This window comes from Artemia sp. Qi Xiang Cuo, chromosome 11, assembly GCF_049724085.1.
Source record: "Artemia sp. Qi Xiang Cuo chromosome 11, ASM4972408v1, whole genome shotgun sequence".
In the NCBI taxonomy this organism is placed as follows: domain Eukaryota; kingdom Metazoa; phylum Arthropoda; class Branchiopoda; order Anostraca; family Artemiidae; genus Artemia; species Artemia sp. Qi Xiang Cuo.
In genome coordinates, this window is record NC_142804.1 from 46,430,497 (window position 1) to 46,449,286 (window position 18,790).

Genomic DNA, 18,790 nt, shown 5'->3' on the forward strand with positions numbered 1-18,790 from the left:
ATCAATCCAAAACCATTTCTGATCTTTTGTATAACAGAAAAGCGATTCCTTACCCAAGTTTTTGGGAAATCCCGGATGGCCTAGTAGGCAAAGGAAGGAAGTGGAAAGAATAAACTCCCGAGATAACATGTTCCCAAATTGATTATATTTCTTCACTATATAAGGATCTAATATGTTTATATCTGTTTAAAATGTTATTTTTAAATTACGTCCAGAATGATTATCTCTTGGTTGATGTTTAATTAGATTTTTTTTTAAATTGCAATCTACTTGCCTTTTTCTTCAATGTGTCCTAACTCACATCCAAATCAGTGACAAATCTAAAAAAACTAAAGTACGCATATGGCAGAATTGGAGGAAATTCGCCCTATGCGTAATATGCGGCTGGTTTCTTTCATTCTTCCACATTTTCTTGGGTAAAAGGTGGATCATTTTGAAAAAGGTGAATGAAGATCAATTTAATGGTTTATTTTTATTTTGCCTGCGTGAGAACAGTGTCATTCAAAAGTGCTCGAGAGAAAAATCTGAATTGCACCCGAATCAACTCGATTATTTTGAATGCATGTCTTTCTATGCTACAGAGGCGAAAAGGGTTCCAATTCATTAAAAGTTAGAAAGGAGGTTCAAATTTTTAAATTAAGATAAAAAATATACCTCTAAAAATTTGGAGCAGGAATTTTGAACGAGATTACACAAAAAGATATTCTTCTAAGTATGCAGGAAAACCCCCCCCCCCTATAAGTGCCGCTCTCTATTGCGAAATAAAGGCAACCTGACTTGAGAGACAGTAATTATCAAGTTACGAACGAATTATATTTTAAGTGTCGATGCTATGAAATTTCTCTATTAGCGGCAACACTGCCCTAAAGCGCGCATTTTCAAAAATTGAACACGTTGATAACAGGTACAGTAATGAGTCTAGAATGACTGTATTTAAAGTTCATCCTTTTTATATAATTCAGGTAAAATTCTAAATTGAGGACTTTTAATTATATTGGAAAGTAGCTTGCTTAGATGAGTTATGAGAATGACGCATTTAGTAATAGGCTACACCAGAGTTGAAATTACATCCTGGGAAAGTGATTTCAGCCTTCTATATCTTTATGCCTACTCCCTTGGGCAATGTTTATATTAGCAGATAATTCAAATAGCTCAGAAACAAACTTACTTCTATACTCAGAATTTCATCATGAATCCAAATGTAACATTCATTTGCATCAGAAATGAACTTCACCCTCACCCCTACATATACCAAATCAGGGTAGGCCATATAGTTGCATATAGAGGAGAGGGTAGGGTAAAGTTCAGGTAAATTCTTGGCAGTTCATATTATTGACTTACAAATAAAGTGAACATACCAATCAATGCCTTTTTTGTGCTCTTTACAAATATATTAGGCCTAATTGCTTCTACTGGAAATTCAAATTTACCCCCACCCCCTTATGTGAAAATATATAACCCAAATTGGAATACACCATGAACTGTCAACAGCAAAGTTTTTAATCAGAAAATTCAGTACTATTTTTATTGATGGCATTTGAAAAACTTGAAATGGTAGGAAAACATTTTATATTTTAGTTGCCTAATAAATGAGGTTTGAATTGTTGTAAATAATTATTTTTGGAATATGTTACTCTTGAACAACTTATTTACAAACTAGTTATGTGTTTTAACCACTTTTCAATAACTTAACTGGTAGCCTATTGATAACTTCTTTGTGTGGTTACAATTCAGGGTGTGTATTTGCACATTAGGGGGGTAGGGGTGAGTAAGTTTGAATTTCTGATAGGAGCAATTATTATATTCACAAAGAGCATAAAAAAGGCATCAAGTGACATGTTCACTTTATCCCTAAGTCAATAGGCTAATATGAACTGCCACAAATTCACTAAAGTTCATTTCCAACACAAATGAATGTTAAATTTGGATTCAAGATGCAATTCTGACTATAGAGGTAAGTTTGAACTTCTATACCCCCCCCCCCCTTAATATGTGAATATATACCCTGAATTGGTGTATATACAGGTGGGGGTAAAGTTCATTTCTGAAGTTTACCTCCCCCCCTATGATTTTTTAAAATTTTGGTTTTAGTCAGTTTTTCTTTGATTTGAGCCTGGGTTTGGAAAACACACTTCTAATGATTTGAAGGGAATTTAAGCCACATTAATGTTTTTTTTTTACAAATTTAATACATGGTTTCCCAAGTATTGAATTTAGCAATGTTATGAGGCTTGAAACACTTTCCTTTAGACTTTGGTGAGCTGTAGAATTATTTTTGAAATTTTAGTTTCCATAACATAGAGTTTGAGCAAGTTTATCAAATGCCAATGCCCTTTAGAGGGGAAAAGGGTACATACAGATCCTTTAAAAGATCTTCCCAGGGCATTGTTTATGCTGTAAAGCCATACCTGACAGTTTTATTTCACTTAACTTAATTACTTTCTGAGATAGCAAAGACATCATCATCTAGAATTTTACTATAGGCTATTTCAAGACTAGTGCATAGGCCTAATTCGAAAATTCAAGACATTGGTAATGATTCAAGGATACAAGCCTAGAGAACAACCTGGAGAGAAGGAAATGTTTTAATAAAACAATCCTTACTTCATAATATTCACAATGATTATAGTTAGCACATTTTGCATGCAGCTAACCTTTATTGAAGGCGGATGGAGTTCGTCCGGAATGAGGCAGACTATGTCTGCTGACCACGTGCCTCTGGATATGGGGTTTTCCCTAACTAAACACTCCATGTTAATGGGCAGCCTCAACATTATGAGGTGGGTGGAGCCCACCACAGGACTTTCAGTATCTAGGCAAGTCCTAGCTCTAATTAGATCCCAGGCCTAGGGTCGGTTGGGCCTGCAACCCTCCACCCGAAAATTTTACTGCAACGAAAAACTATGATACTGCCTCGGATGACCTACCCCCCCTTTACCTTCCACAACCCCAGCACGTCCCTGGCCCAATTTTAGACCATCAAATGAACCTTATTGACGAGGGTGGAATACGACTCGCCACCTGGAACGTACTCACACTCAACTTTCCTGGAGCTAAATCAATGCTTGCCTATGAGCTAAATATAGCTGTGGCTGGCCTTACGGAAACCCGCCTTGTCGGAAGAGAGTCCGAGGACATTGGTGAAGGATATAACCTGATCTGGTCTGGTGACCCAAAAAGCAAGACAAATGGTGTAGGCCTCGCGCTGAACGCTAGAGCCAGGAGATGGCTTCTCTCCTATAAACAAATTTCAGATAGATTACTGTTGGCTCAGCTCCAGCACAAGCATGGAAAGTGGACAATTATTGTAAGCTATGCTCCCACCAATCCTAGTTCTGCGGAAGTGAAGGATCAGTTCTATGCGGAGCTCTCAGCAACCCTGTCAAGAGTCTCACCCCACGACATCGTCACTCTTCTGGGAGACCTTAACGCGACGGTGAATGACAGGGAGGGCATGTGGAGAAGTGTTCTCGGCCCTGTGACTTCAGATTCACTGAATGACAATGGACAAAGGCTCCTCCAGCTCTGCAATATGCATAATCTTGTTATTTCTAACATGCTCTTTCAGAGACAAGATATACACAAATGCACTTGGTATAGTAACGATGGCCAGACAAAGAAGATGATCAATTATGTTATGATCTTGGGTCGCTGGCGCTCGTCGATAACAAATTGCCCGACTTATAGGTCGGCCGAGCTTGGAAATACAGACCATAGGATGGTAGTTGCCTCATTCAGGCTACGCCTGAGAGCAAAAGGACAAGAAAGACGGCCTCCCAAGCTTGATCTGAGTAGTCTGGCTACATCTCAGATGCAACAGAAGTATGCTCTCGATATCTCTAACCGGTTTAGCTGCCTCCAAGTTCTGGACGACCCTGAAGTAGCCTGGAAGTCTTTCAAAGATAGCAGACTCGATTCTGCTGGCAGTACTATTGGCCGCAGCAGATACAACAATAAACCCTGGATACCCCAGGAGACTCTGTCTGTAATCGAGCTGCACTGGAAGGCCCGTTTAGCAAAGAATATGCCAGAGTACAGACGACTCAATGGCCTGTACTAGCCTACTGCACAGTGACAGGAAGATCTTGTCGATAAGAAAGCCAGCAATCTTGAAGATGCCTCGAGAAAGGAACATCTCTCTCTACAACACCGCAAGCTGACGGAAGGGAGGACTTCCACCGTGAGCCGTGTTTTTTCTGCTGACGGAAGCATGACAATGCAGGCCAACTCTGCCTGGAGCAGTCACTTCTCAACGCTTCTGAATGCCGAGGCAGTTGCTCATCCCGACCCTGATCTGATTCAAGCAGCAATGACCACACCCAAGGCTACTTCCTACCTCGTATTGCAACCGTTTACCACCTTGGAGATCCGAAATGCTGTAAAGTGGTTACATAATAATTGAGCCCCTGGTGTCTGTGGTATTTCTGCAGAACTCCTCAAGTACGGGGGTGTAGCGATGATTCTGTGGCTCCAGATAATCTTCTCAGCTGTATGGACAACGGAAAGCATACCAAATGATTGGCGTTCTGGCATCATATTGCCACTCTGGAAACGTAAGGGCAGCCGTCAAATCTGCTCCAACTATCGTGGGATCATGCTTCTCTCCGTTCCTGGTAAACTCTTTGCCATGTCACTCCTGGACATGTGTTCCACCTTTTTGCGTAGAAAGAGAAGAGTCCAGCAAGCCGGATTCATGCCTGGCAGGTCGACGACAGAGCTAATGTTTACTATGCGCCAGTTGATCGAGAAGACGCGAGAGTTCCACCAAAAAGCGTACATCGCATTCGTGGACTTTGAGGCTGCCTTCAATTCTGTTGATCACCGTTCACTTTGGCTGATACTAAGAACTACGGGTCTACCCAAGAAATATTGCTCACTCTTTGAAAAGCTGTATGAGGATACGGAAAGCTGCGTGCAAGTAAATGGAAGACGTAGTCCCACATTCCTGGTGAAGACTGGCGTCCGTCAAGGTTGCACCGCCGCTCCCGAGCTTTTCAACTGCGTCATAGACCATATTATGGCCAGCACGATGAATCGCCTTCAGTTCGGAGACCGGGTACTCTCTGATGCTGAATTCGCCAACGACATAGCGCTAGTTCCGAGCACCGTCGATAAGATGACCAAAGCTCTCCAGTTGCTTCCAGAAGAAGCCTTAAAAGTTGGACTGAAGATCAACTGGCAGAAAACTAAAGTTATGCTCCTTGAGACCCCCGTGTCCCGTTCTACTGTAAAGGAAGTCAACATCAGAAGCAACCGAGTAGATGTGGTTGAAGACTTCACTTACCTGTGATCTATTCTATCGAATGATAGCTTGATCACAAAGGAGTTTATATCTCAAATTGCCAAAGCTTCAGAACTTATTGGAAGGCTTAGTAACTTCTGGCGAAAGCCAAACATAAGCCGCTTTACCAAATACGCATCTACAATGCGTTTGTCAATACTGTCTTGCTGTCTGGAGCGGAAACATGGCCAGCTGCCAAGTCTATCCTCAGCGCCGTCAATGTCGCTCAGACAAAACATCTCCAAAGAATCGAAAGACTTCACTGGACTGACTTCGTTAGCAACCAGACTCTCCATTCACGTACGGCTCAAACTCCTTTCTTGACGCAGCTCGCCCAGCGCACTGTTCGGTGGTACGGCCACCTCCTTCGAATGCCACGCGACGCCCCAGCACGGGTCGCATTTGACTTCGACCCCACCCTACACGGATGGAAGCGACCCAGAGGACGCCCACCCACTAGGTGGAAAGACAAAGCCAATGAATTCCTCACCCAAGTCCACATCCCGGTGGAAGAACCTGCGAGCCTGGCAAGCAATAGGTCAACCTGGAGGCGCCTAGTCTTGTCGTTCTCTACGCCAAACCCTCGGCAGGAGCCTTAAGTCAAAGTAAGTAACCTTTATCTTTACTTTCTTTAGTGTTTTTTTTTCAATTTCTCTAATATATTTATCATTTTTTCAATAGCTTTTCTTCAGTTTTCAATCATCCCTGAAATAGAGCACCCTGTACCTGCATCATTATTCTTACTGTGCAATATGGAAAAGAAATAAGGACTAAGCAGAATATTTCAAACAATATACTTGCATTGTAAGATTTTTGATGATTAGAAGTTTGTTCTGGTAAGTTATCTTAGGAAGTAGTTGAGCCAGTAAAAAAAAAAATCAGAAATAGCCTCTTCCCACTAGCCTGTGTTCTTTCCAAATATATGGTAAGATACCCAGTATTTGGTCAGCTAATTCATGCTTTAAAAGTTAAATCATTGTATAATCTCTGTAGTTGGAGGTAGCAGAAGCACCTTCAAATTTGTTAACTATAATTTTTCTGCACATTATGAAGTAAAAATTCATTTCTCAACATATTTCCTTTTAAATAGCCTTATTCAATGTTTGTATCTTGAAGTTACTATTTGGAGCCCCTTTAAGGGCTTAAAATGAAATTTCCCCCTGAATCAGTTGTTATATTTGCAATGGGCATAAAGGAAGGTATCAAGTTATGTATTCACTTTCTTCCTAGTTAAATTACATGGAAAAGAGAAAAATTAATGAGTTTTGATCCTAAAATGGTCTTTTTAGGTGCTTATCACCATTCAATTCCCTCTAAAAGGCACCAGTGTTTGACAAACCCAAACAATATTTGTGTTATAGATAAGGGGTAGGATTAAAATACAGTGGTGTCAAAAATTTTTCATTTGTTTAAATAAAGAACATGAAAATACTGACATGATGTGTAGCATAATTTCAATCTTGGTTGGTAAATGTAGCAGCTGTAACAATTTGTGCATTTTAGAGACAGTACCCCTGTTTTCTTTTTGGTTAGATAAAGAACATGGAAAGAATGACATGAATCACTTTTTGAGGGATGATTCTGATGAATTAATTTACAGTGACATAAATCCCAATTGTCAAAGTTTGTGAAATAATAAAAGACCCAGTGCATAAGTAATAAACTCCTATGTACCAAAGTCTTCAGAAAAGTCTAATCTATCAAAAGAAATTGACTGGAAAACAAAATATCTATCCATTCCCCTGATGTAGGGTGCCTCATTTGCCATACAGTCCTGTCATCTATTCATTAGAGTTCCTCAACTTAGTTTAAACTGGATAGGGAGGGCTGTGAATTTACCATACAGTCCTGCCATCTAGTAACTAGACATCCTTAGCTTAAACTGGATAGGGAGTGCTGTGAACAGCTCTTTTTCTACAGCATATGATTCATAGTGCCATCATAATCATCATTGTGTATGTAAACAAATACCAACAATTAGCCTATATTGAATAGCCTACCAAATTGAGTACATAATAAACCAATTTGTTGACGGTTGGATAAGGTTTGTTGTTTTTTATATATTTTGATTAGTTTCATTGAGTTTCAATTGCTGATTTAGTTGAATATATTATGTCCAGTAAGGCTAAGAGAAAACACATAAGCCTAGTTAAGGTCCATGACAGATTTGCTGCTTGTTCTACTGAATTGGATGAGGGGTCCTCTGCCATAGAGTGTGATATTTGTGAGAAGTGGATCTGTGGTGAATGTCTGGACCTGTCCCCTGGAGAACATAAATTATTAAGCAAGATGATGTAATCTTTTACCTGTTCCTGGTTATGTCCAGCCTGTAAAGTTAACCCTCCTCCTCCTCCCTCTAGTGAGCAAGCTATGATAAATAAGCTAGCATCTGTTACAGATAGTTCATTGAAATCTTCTAGGGAAGATCTTAAGCAGGAATTTGCCACCACTAGTCAGTTGACCCAAACACTTTCCCAACTGAGAGCATACTCTAAATGTGACATTTCTGCCCAGGTTAGTGATATTGCAAACAGGGTATCCCAGATTGAAAATTCTTTACAATCAGTTTGCTCTGTTTCAACCATTCAGGACCTAGTGGTTTCTACTAGGTCCTGGTCCAGATTGCATAAAACACAAAGATCTAGTTGAGGAGCTGAAATGCAGAATAGCAAGGGGAGAGACAGATTTGATAATTTGTAATGGTGCCATCATCCAACAAAACTTGCCAGTTATAGCAATCCCCTCAACCACTCCAATGTGCCACTAATGTATGTACCTCCTGCTACCTCTGTCTATTGTTTAAGTGTTTATAGACTGGCATCATCAAATTCTGTCTCTCAGTGGTCTAGTAGTGAACATAATAATAATATTTCCCTGTCTGATGTTGACATTTCTCCTGTTTCTTCAGCAACAACTTGCTTACCTGATGTTTCTTCTTTGTTGCTTCATAGTTTTGTATCCAACAACCTTACCAGTCCTTTAGTTACTGCATTCTCTCAGATTTTCATCTCTCAGGGAGTGAGGTTTCTTAGCTCTTACTTACTTGTACTTGTTGCATGTTCAAGCTGCATCTTAGCTCCAATGTTGATAGCCTCTCTAGTAAGTTTTTTGAACTTTCCTTTTGTATGAAATCTGAAGGAGTGGACATTGCAGCAATTACAGAAGTTTCACCAAAAATACTTAGTCAGTCTTAACTCCTTAATTCAAAATCAATGGTTACCAACTATTTTCTAATCTGAATTCCCCACTTTGCCACAGAGGAGTGTGCCTTTATATTAGGGATGCACTAAATGTTAGTCTCATTCAATTCAATTCTCTGAATACTGTTGGAATTGAGGCTCTGTGGATTGAAACACATAATCAAATAATTTCAGTTGTAGAGGGTGCTGCTTATAGAAGCTCCAGTGCTCTGTGTGTTTTGGACTCTAAATCTAATTTGGCTGCTATGTTTTCTCATGTGATATCCAAATTTGCCAGCTATTATCTTGTCCTTATGGGGGACTTTAACCTTCCTGAAATCCAATGGATTGATGTATCTGGTTTTTGTAATAAAGATTCTCCTTTTTTATCTACCCTCTCTGATAATTCCCTGTGTCAAACAATCTCACAACCAACTTGTTACAGGGAAGGTCAAGTCTCCAACATTCTTGATCTGGTTATACTCAGTAACCCTGACCTTCTTATTAAGATTATAATAACCACACCTGTTGGTAATAGCAACCATGTAGTAATTATATCAGAGCTCTGTCTGCCTACCAAACAACCTTCCTCTAAGCAACAAAAATATGTAAAGTGCAAAATAGTCTCTGATAAACTTTCCAAAGTCAACTGGAAAACGCTTATTACTGATGATATTGAGGAGAATTTGTCAAATGTTAAAACAGAAATTCTAAATGTTGAAAAGTCATGCACCAGAATTTTTCAGGTTAAACAGGCAAAAAGTTTACCTTTTTAAATTATTAAAGTAAGCAATCTAATGAATCAAAAACACAGAGCATGGAATTACTATAGAAAAAATAAGGCCTCAGAAAACTATCTAGTTTTCAAATTCTTTCGTAATCAAAAACAAACCAAACAAAGGAGTTGAAGAGAAGGTTTGAGGAAAAACTGGCTGAGGAAGTTAAGGATAACCATAAATATTTCTGGTGTTATGCCACTCAAAAATATAGCAACAGACGCACAATCCCAGATATACTGCACGATAGTAAATCAGTTGCTAATACTGAACTGAGAGTTGAAATTTTCAACCAATATTTCTCTTCTGTTTTTTTGTCCAACTCCAGTATTGTATATCCTACACCTCCTTTATACAATGTATCACATAATATGGAACCAATTCTGATTACAGATACTTTGGTTCTAAAGGAACTCACAACCCTCAAACTGAATAAATCTGCTGGCCCAGTCAGCGTTCGCCCATGTATCCTACATGAATGTTGTAAAGCTTTGTGTCAACCTCTTTCCCTGCTGTTCAATTTATAATTAACTCTTTCTAGACTACCATTATCTAGACTATCATTATCTCAATCTTGGTTGGTAAATGATACGGTTTTACCAATGCATGCCCTTAATTTACAGATGGTGCCGCAATTTTTCATTTGGTTAAATAAAGAACATGGAAGATAGTAAAGAAATTGTGTAGAATTTGTTCATAGATAGCTTTGCTCTATCCTGCTAGTTGCTTTTGCTTGTAATTTTACAACATCTTACATTTATTAATGATAACTTTGCATGAATTTGGGCATTTGTATTTGGTTGACTGTTGGGTTATACTGATTTGTCCTAGGTGATTGGATAGGTGAGTAAGTTCAAGACCTTGTTCAAGTGCTTGTTTATCACAATTGCTAAAGTGTGAAAAAAGTTTTTTTATTCTTAATTCTTTCCTTTTTTTCCAACCAAATAATTACTTTTAAATGCATTATAAATCCAAAGACTTGCTCAAATAATATAATCAAAGATCAAGGATTCCAATTCCAAATTTTTCACTGTATCTTAGTTCTGAAACTAATGAACAAGCAAAACAGGAAAGACAAATGATGTACAGCCTCACCCAAAACTATTTTAAGTTACAAAACTAGGTCATTCATTAATAGAGGCTCCCTCTCTATTTAAATATGCCAAGTCAGTTAGATTATATCTAAACTCATTCTGGCATGAAGAAAATAGTAATATTCTTAGTGCTTCAAGCTGAATGACTGATCCAAAGTGCAAAAGTACGAACAATTGAAAGTAATTAGATATGTTGAATTTAAGAACAAATAGAGTGAAAATAACATGCTTGAGGTGCATGAAGGTTGGAGGCAACTCTTTAGTATTGCCTATAGTAAAGGCCTTAAGGCTCCAATGTTTTATTAATTTTGCTTCTTCCAGAGGCACTTCATATGGAAGGGGTGGCTGTATAAACTTCAGAGGGGGCTCATTCTATTGGAAATTGGAATTTGTAGTGCCTTTTTTAAGAGTCAAAAGTGGTTGGAAGGCAACTAGCCCCTCCCCACACCCTTTTTTCCCCAAATGCATCCAATAAAAATTATGAAATAGCCGTTTTGTTCAAAATAGTTCATAGATCACATAACAGAAACTTTCCAGACCGATTGACAGGGCAGCATCAGTCTTGACCCAGCGCCCCTCCAGAACCTGGAGCCATGTGTAAATTATGTTCTGGGGTATTATAAGGTTTTTATGGAAGGGATGGTCATATAAACTTTGGAGGGGGCTCATTCAATTGGAAATTGAAAGCTTTAGTTTCCTATTTAAGAGTCTCACTTTTTTCCCCAAATACATCCAATGAAAATTTTGAGATAGCCATTTTGTTAAAATAAGTTCAAAGATCAGATAACAGAAACTTTTGGGTTGGCACAACCCCCAAGTTTTGTAAGCTATGCCCTGGGAGCATATAATGTGGTTTTTATGCAAGGTTTTTTAAAACAGTTTAAAGATCAGATAATCCCAACCCCTACTCAAAAAAACTTATTAATAATATTTATTCAAAAAACTAAGGAAGCTGACCCCTGGCCCTTGCTCCATGGCCTGACCCCCCCCCTCCTCCAAAAACAATCTATTAATGATATTATATTCAAAAACTTACAGCAGCTAACCCCTGGCCCTCCCTTCATGGCTTGACCCCCCCCCCCCCCAAAAAAAAAAAAAGAAAGAATTTTTCAAAGAAAAGCAAAGGCCATATTAAACTAAAGACCAGAAGATATAATCAAACAGTTTGTGGTAACAAACTGTAAGTAAAGAGTGACCTGGTAACCAAAACTCTAAAAAATGGAATTTTGATATCTATAGATACATCAAAAGAATGGTATTTTTATGATCATTGTAAATATATCAGTTTCATCAACTTTAGCCCTACACATGAAAATTTACAAGCCTGAAAATTTGCCTTATTTTCAAAAAAGGGGGAAACACCCCCTAAAAGTCATGGAATATTAATGAAAATCACACCATCAGATTAAGTGTATCAGAGAACCCTACTATATAGGTTTCAAGCTCATATCTGCACAAATGTGAAATCTTGTATTTTTTGCCAAAAGAAAGATCATGGATGCGTGTCTGTTTTTTTTCCCAGGGGTGATTGTATTGACTCAGTGGTCCTAGAATTTCGTGATAGGGCTCATTCGAACGGAAATTAAAAGTTTTAGTGCCCTTTCTAAGTGACCAAAAAAATTGGAGGGCTACTAGGCCTTCTCTTACGTTCATTTTTTCCCCCAAAGTCACTAGATAAAAATTTTGAGACAGCCATTTTGTTCAGTGTAGTCGAAATATCTAATAACTAAGCCTTAATCCTCCACAGTCCTTGGGGGAATGGCTGCAAGTTATGAACTTTGCCCATTTGTTTACATATAGTATTGGTTATTGGTAAGTATACAGAAGTTTTCAGGGGGATCAGGGATTGGGTTACGTGGGAGAATCTTTCCATGGGGTAAGATAATTTCCATGATTTAGGCGCTGGATATCCCAGCATTATTTAAAAAACGATCAGAAATTAAATAAAAAAAAACAAGTTTTTTCAACTGAAAGTAAGAAGTAACATTAAAATCTAAAACGAACAGAAATTATTACGTATATGAGGGGTTCGTCGCCTCGTCAATACCTTACTCTTTACGCTAAAGCATTTTTAGTCATTTCGAATGAGCTATTTATTCAAATTAAACGACTTTTATGATTCAGGGGTCATTCTTAAAGAATTGGAACAAAATTTGAACTTTGGCGTAAAGAGCGTTGGAGCGAACCCCCTCATATTACGTATATGAGGAAGTTGGCCCCCTCGTCAATACCTTGCTCTTTACACTAAAGGTCGAATTTTCTAAAATAATGGCCAATATTAGCAATACTTTGTTTGTGTTATTTTCCGGCCGATCTTAGCATTTAATTTTACCTTAAGGAGCTTCATAACTATGATTTTTATGTGATAATAAACCAAAGATATTGTATGTCTTCAACTTGTTGTTGTTATTAAATAAAAAAAAAAATTCCAACTGAAAGTAAGGACTAACATTAAAACTTAAACCAAACATAAATTATTGCGTATATCTTTTAAAGATCTTTTCTTTCATCGATTTTAGTCATTTGAGAATTGCTCAACCTGTGACTCTTATTTCCATATAAAAATAGTTTCGACCTTTTTGGCCGTTTTATTACTATGCCTTACAAAATTAGTTCCGCAAATATCGCTAATTTAAGTTATATTGGAGAATCTTTCCATGGAGAAATTTCTCATGGGGGAAGGGAATTTTCTATGGAAGGGAAGCTGGATTTACTGACATTATTTAAAAAACGATCAGCAATTAAGTAAAAAATAGGTTTTTTCAACTGAAAGTAAGAAGCAATATTAAAACTTAAACGAACAGAAAATATTATGTATATAGGATGGGTTGCATCTCCTCAATAGCTCGCTCTTACGCTAAAGTTTCCTTTTTAACTTTTAAAAGAGGTTATTATTCTAATTAAACAGCCTTTGTGATTCAGGAGTCATTCTTATACAACTGGAACAAAAATCAAATTTAGGTTCATTTAAGGTTATTATTATTATAAAAAAGTAAAATGAATATCCAAATTTCGTTTTAATTATCCATGTACAGTGAGCCAAATTCAAAACCTGCATTAATTCAAAAACACTCTGAAATTAAATAAAAAAAAAGTTTTTTTTAACTGAAAGTAAGGAGCAACATTAAAACTTAAAACAAACAGAAATTATTCCATATATGAAAGGGGCTGTCCCCTCCTTAACTTTTTTTATATTATTTTTTTTTTATAAAGTAGAGTCGGGAGAAAGAGTCAAACTTTAGCGTATAGAGCGGGGCGTTGAGGAGGGGACAGCTCCTCTCATATACAAAATAATTTCTGTTCGTTTTAAGTTGTAATTGTTGCTCTTTACTTTTATTTGAAAAAACTTGTTTTTTATTTAACAACCTAAAATCACCCAAACTCAAAACAACCAGAAAACTAAAACAAGCAAAATTAAATAAACAATCATAGCAAAAAACATAGATCAGGTACTAATATAAATGAATAAATAAATCTTAAAGCAAGTAAAGCCTAAACTGAATATGCAAATCAAGCTTAAAACCAACAAATTCTTTTGCTATTGAAGCATTAATGAAACCCAAAACGAACATAAATCAAATAAACAATTGTAGCCAACAAATATACAACAGGTACAAATAAATCTTAAAACGAGTAAAACTTATACTGAATATGCAAATCGAGCTTAGAACGAACAAATCACTACAAACAAGAGTTTGGGTACTGCCTCCTTCTCTAACTGTAGAAGTAAAGCTGCTGCATCATTGGCGCTTTACTGAAAACAAATTATATTACACATATTTCCTTTTGTAAATATTACAACATTGAAAATAAACATAAAAATTACAGTAAAATAAATTTTGAACTGATGAGCTTTCATCAATTAGTATCATTACACATCAAACATTCAATTTAATTTTATTAGTTCTTTTCAAGACTGCTCAAGACAAATACTACAAGACTACAAACAAGAGTTTGGATGCTCCTCCCTTCTCTAACAGTAAAAGCCTGTAAAAAGACTTTTACAGTTAGGGAATGAAAAGTTAGGGAATTTTAAACAAATGAAATTTTTTTGGCTCCATTCGTAAAGTCATGACACAAGTCGGTAAAACCACTGCATTTACCAACTTAGATTGAGATTGCGTTAGATATCCTATCCGTATTTGCGGGTTATTTTACAGAATGGGAAACTGTGGTGCCAAACGTAAAATCATCGCACGAGTCGGTAAAATCACTGCATTTACTGACCAAGGTAGAGATTTTGATATATGTTATGTCTGTATTTTCATCGTGGTGTTTTGCTCCATGGTTTCATCAACTCATTGTTTTTAACGAGTGTTGATTGCCCTGTGATTGCCCTGTTGTCCTTTGTGATTGCCCTGTTGCTGACGTCCTCCTGGTTATTATCTTAAATTTGTTTTATGCATTTTTTTTGTAACAAATTTTTCATTTATTTCAGAGTTATTCCAATCTTTAAATCTGAAGTTTTAGAAATGAATACAATTGTTACTGGTGATGATTGTAAGACAGATTCTCCAATTTTGGAACCCTTGACGTTTAAATCCTTGACTTTAAACTCGGATAGAACTTCTTTTCGCTTGCACCCAGAGCTACCATGTATTCTCAAATATTGCATGTTCTCATCCAGAAAGATTGATGAGCTGAATAGCCATATTATGGTACATCATAGACTGTTGGTAGCTGATATAAAAGTAATTCCTGATTTTCTTGGGTAAGACATTTTCTCTCGTTATTGTACGTTAAAATCACCATATTGCTCAGGTTTAAAATCCATCACTCATTTCAAATTTAAAAAGGGGCTTTGAAGCTGTACTGATCAACAAAATGGAATATTTTGAATCTTCCTTCTGTAACCTTCATCAAATCACATAAAGAAGGCATGAAGGAGGGAATAAAAAATAAAACAACCAGAGAGAGAGTACGGTAAATGTAACAAAAGAATTAGGCGCTTAAAAGTGTTTTAAATCGTTGGATTTACAATCTGTTTATATTATAGTCTATATTATCAAAAATAATATTCTCTGTATGGGGTACTGAATCATTGATATATTTCTGTTTGAAGTTTCAAATAGATTGTGGTAATGAACTGTAAGTTCATTACCACAAGGTAGCAGACTTGAGCTAATAGTAGCAAAACCCTTTAAAAAAAGATTTATGACAGTAATATATATATAAAAAAATAGAATCGGCTCTTTATGATGATTCCAGATATGGCCAAATTCACTAATCTTGTACTTGAAGGGGGCTACTCTCCTCCCTCAACCTCCCGCTCTTTACGAATCAAAGGGATTTCTAATTCAACAGACTCCTATTTTTTTCACAAAAATGCTTGCAGTAAAGATCTAGAAACTTAATTGTAAGGAGGAAGGAGTTAGGATAGGGCAGCTCTTTCTCCCGAGGTTGGTGATTTCCAAACCTGAATTTTATGTCGCTCTTTAAACTTTTTTTTTATTGACTTTTTTTTCTTGCTCTGTTTTCTTTTTTTTATAACACACTTTTAAACCATGACCATGCCTGTTTTTCCATTTCCTATTTATGTTAATTTGGCATTATTTTCCTTGGTGCTGGGAAATCATGTAAAGATACATATTTGTTCAAGCACATAGTTGTTGTGGTATAAAAAAGGAGCTAATTTTTTCCTTTTTTTGGCTTTTTTTGGTTTTGTGGCTTTTACAAACAACGATTGTGTAACTCCTTTTGTGGAATCTCTTCTTTTTCTACCAGACTTTTTTTTTAAATTAGTTTTAGTTGAATCGTCTAATACATTGTTTTAGTGAAATGTATGACACGTAAGACAACATAAATCATATTAAAAATGTAAGGCGTACAATAGAATTTATATAATCTATTACAATCAAAATAAAAGGAAAATAGTTACTAGCAATTGCAATTCAAAATATCCATACAATTATGATGTTCTACTTATTTGGATTTGTATGTCTGGATCAAGTGCTGAGAAGCGTCTTAATCTCCCTGATCCGTTAGTCGTGTATCGCAAGTACATATTACCAATCGTCCTTTAGTTTAGCATATCGAACAGCTCCAGGGATTATGTCGTATCTCTATTCATGTAACATGCAAACTAAGAGTGTGTTTCAGGTGGAAATTGCAGTGTAATTCGTTTTTAATTCAAATTTAATACGAATCAACTGCCACCCTGAAACAGTTTATTAACTAATGCCCTAATATGCATTGTAATTTATTATTAAAACACAATTAATTTTAATGAGCAGTGAGTAAAATATGAAAAATATGAGTTTTGATCCCTTAATACTCATTAATTACTATTACATTGGTCATTTGCCTCCATTTTTCCCTCTTTGATGATGAATGTACAGAAGTTAATTCAGTAAATACGCTAGTTAACCGTATTCATAAAAATTTAATACGAATTTAATTTTTGATCGTTCCAGCTGTTAATTCGCTCTCACCTGGAACGAAATATTAAATTTTTATTAAATATTGTCAATTTTCGTCGGACTGGGAACACGCCCTAAGTTTAAATGATATAATTGTATTGTCCAAATAAGTGTTGCTGCATTTAAGATTGGAAGCACGCTTAGTAATTGGTTTAGTGTATGATCTTAGTGTAGAGTTAGGAGCTGAGTTGTGTTTATGACCGTTTATAAGGATTTTGCTTAAATATTTTATTTAAATAAATATCAAAATACTATAAACCATGACAATGATAGTTTTTATTGTGGTTTTGACAAGTTGGTGCTTCAGATAGCTAAAAGTAGCACATGCTAGATGTTTTTCTGAGGAATTGTCTGAGGATAGCTTTAGATAATTATTTGAGGGTCTGTATGTCAATCAAGAAGTTCTGCGGAAAATATGGTTGTCTAGGTTCTTTATGAAGGAAAATTAAGCTATGTTTCCCAGATGAAGGGTGGTAGGATTCCAAACTTTTTTGGCAATCCGGTCACGACGAACGAAAAAAATTCTACATAGATAGGAGGATCTTATAAGAAAAGGTTTGAAGGAAGCAAGAACTTTGGGGCGGAGAGGGGGGGGGGGAAGTGAGATGGAACAGTTATGGCAACTATGCTTTTAGTAATGACTGTAATCCATGTTTGTATTAAATATAAAAAAACAAGTTTTTTCAACTTAAAGTAAGGAGCAACATTAAAACTTAAGACGAACAGAAATTATTACGCATATGATGGATGTTGCCCCCTCCTCAACACCTCACTCTTCACGCTAAAGTTTTTTAGTACTTTTTAAAAAGGTTTCTTATTATTCTAAATAAAAGACCCTTGTGTTTCAGGAGTCGTTCTTAAAAAGTTAGGACAAAATTGAAACTTTAGCGTAAAGAGCGAGGTGTTGAGGAGGAGGCAAGACTCCTCATATAGGTAATAGTTTCTCTTGGTTTTAAGTTTTAATGTTGCTCCTTACTTTCAGTTGAAAAAACTTTGTTTTTTTATTTAATTTCTGATAGTTTTTTTTAAATAATGCCAGGAAATCTGGCTCCATGGAAAAATATTTACCTCCCCACAGAAATATCCTCTAGACAAGACTTATAAAATGAACTTCGTATAGGAATTCTGTCAAATTTCGCCTGAAAAGTTCACTCCCTGGAAACTTCCCTTCCCATGGAAGATTCTCCCCGTTGAAGATCCCCCTCCCCCAGCAGAAAATTTGCCCCCCCCCTCTTTGAAAAATGTATGCATACTTCCCACTAACAAATGCTTTACGTAATTAATTTGCAAATTCTATAACTTAAAGACTCTTCACCAGAGACTGGGAGGCGTCATGTTATCTCTAAAGTTATAGCTATTGGGATTTTGAACTATGCTGAACAAAATGGCTACCTCAAAATTTTGATCGGACGATTTTGGGAAAAAGGGGACGTAGAAGGGGGCCTAGCTGCCCTCTAATCTTTTTGGTCACTTAGAAAGGACCCTAAAACTTCTAGTTTCTATTCGATTCAGCCTTCACCCGGTATTTTAAGACCATTGGGTCGATAAGATAACCCTCGGAAAGATCTAAAAGATCTTTCTTTTTGCAAAAATACAAAATTCCACATTTTTGCAGACAGGCGCTTGAAACTTTCTATAGTAGGGTTCTCTGATACGCTGAATCTGATGGTGGGATCTTTTAATTAAGATTATTTGACTTTTAGGGGGTTGTTTCCCCTTTGTTTCGAAAATCAGGCAATTTTTCTTAGGCTCGTAGCCTTTGATGGATAATACTAAACTATAAAACTTATATATTTAGAACCAACATAATAAGCCTATTCGTTTGATATATCTATTCGTATCAAAATTCGGTTTTATAGAGCTTCGGTTACTATTGAGCCGCGTCGCTCCTTAATTACAGTTCGTTGCCATGAACTGTTTGATTAGTAAAGAAGATGGATCCAGTGAAGTAGTAATAGTAGTGGCCCCGAAAGTTTCACCTTAATAGTGTTGATATATTGCTGGGGCGTCTTATTGGTAACCATACACATAGTGCCTTTTG

The 18,790-nt window shown here is 36.6% G+C and overlaps 1 protein-coding gene across 2 annotated transcripts in view; it reads left to right on the forward strand.

Annotated features, from left to right (window-relative positions):
- Positions 1 to 942: 942 nt before the first annotated feature.
- LOC148947041 (zinc finger protein 277) overlaps positions 943 to 18,790 on the forward strand; it is a 43,684-nt gene continuing 25,836 nt past the window's right edge. The window contains exons 1-2 of one of the 2 annotated variants that reach the window (XM_089096828.1): positions 943 to 962; positions 14,769 to 15,041. In XM_089096828.1, the coding sequence (XP_088952954.1) occupies positions 14,803 to 15,041 (239 nt within the window). In that variant the 5' untranslated portion in view covers positions 943 to 962; positions 14,769 to 14,802. Of the gene's footprint in view, positions 963 to 7,241; positions 7,326 to 14,768; positions 15,042 to 18,790 lie in introns of those variants that run through there. The other variant, XM_089096827.1, reaches the window with a different exon arrangement.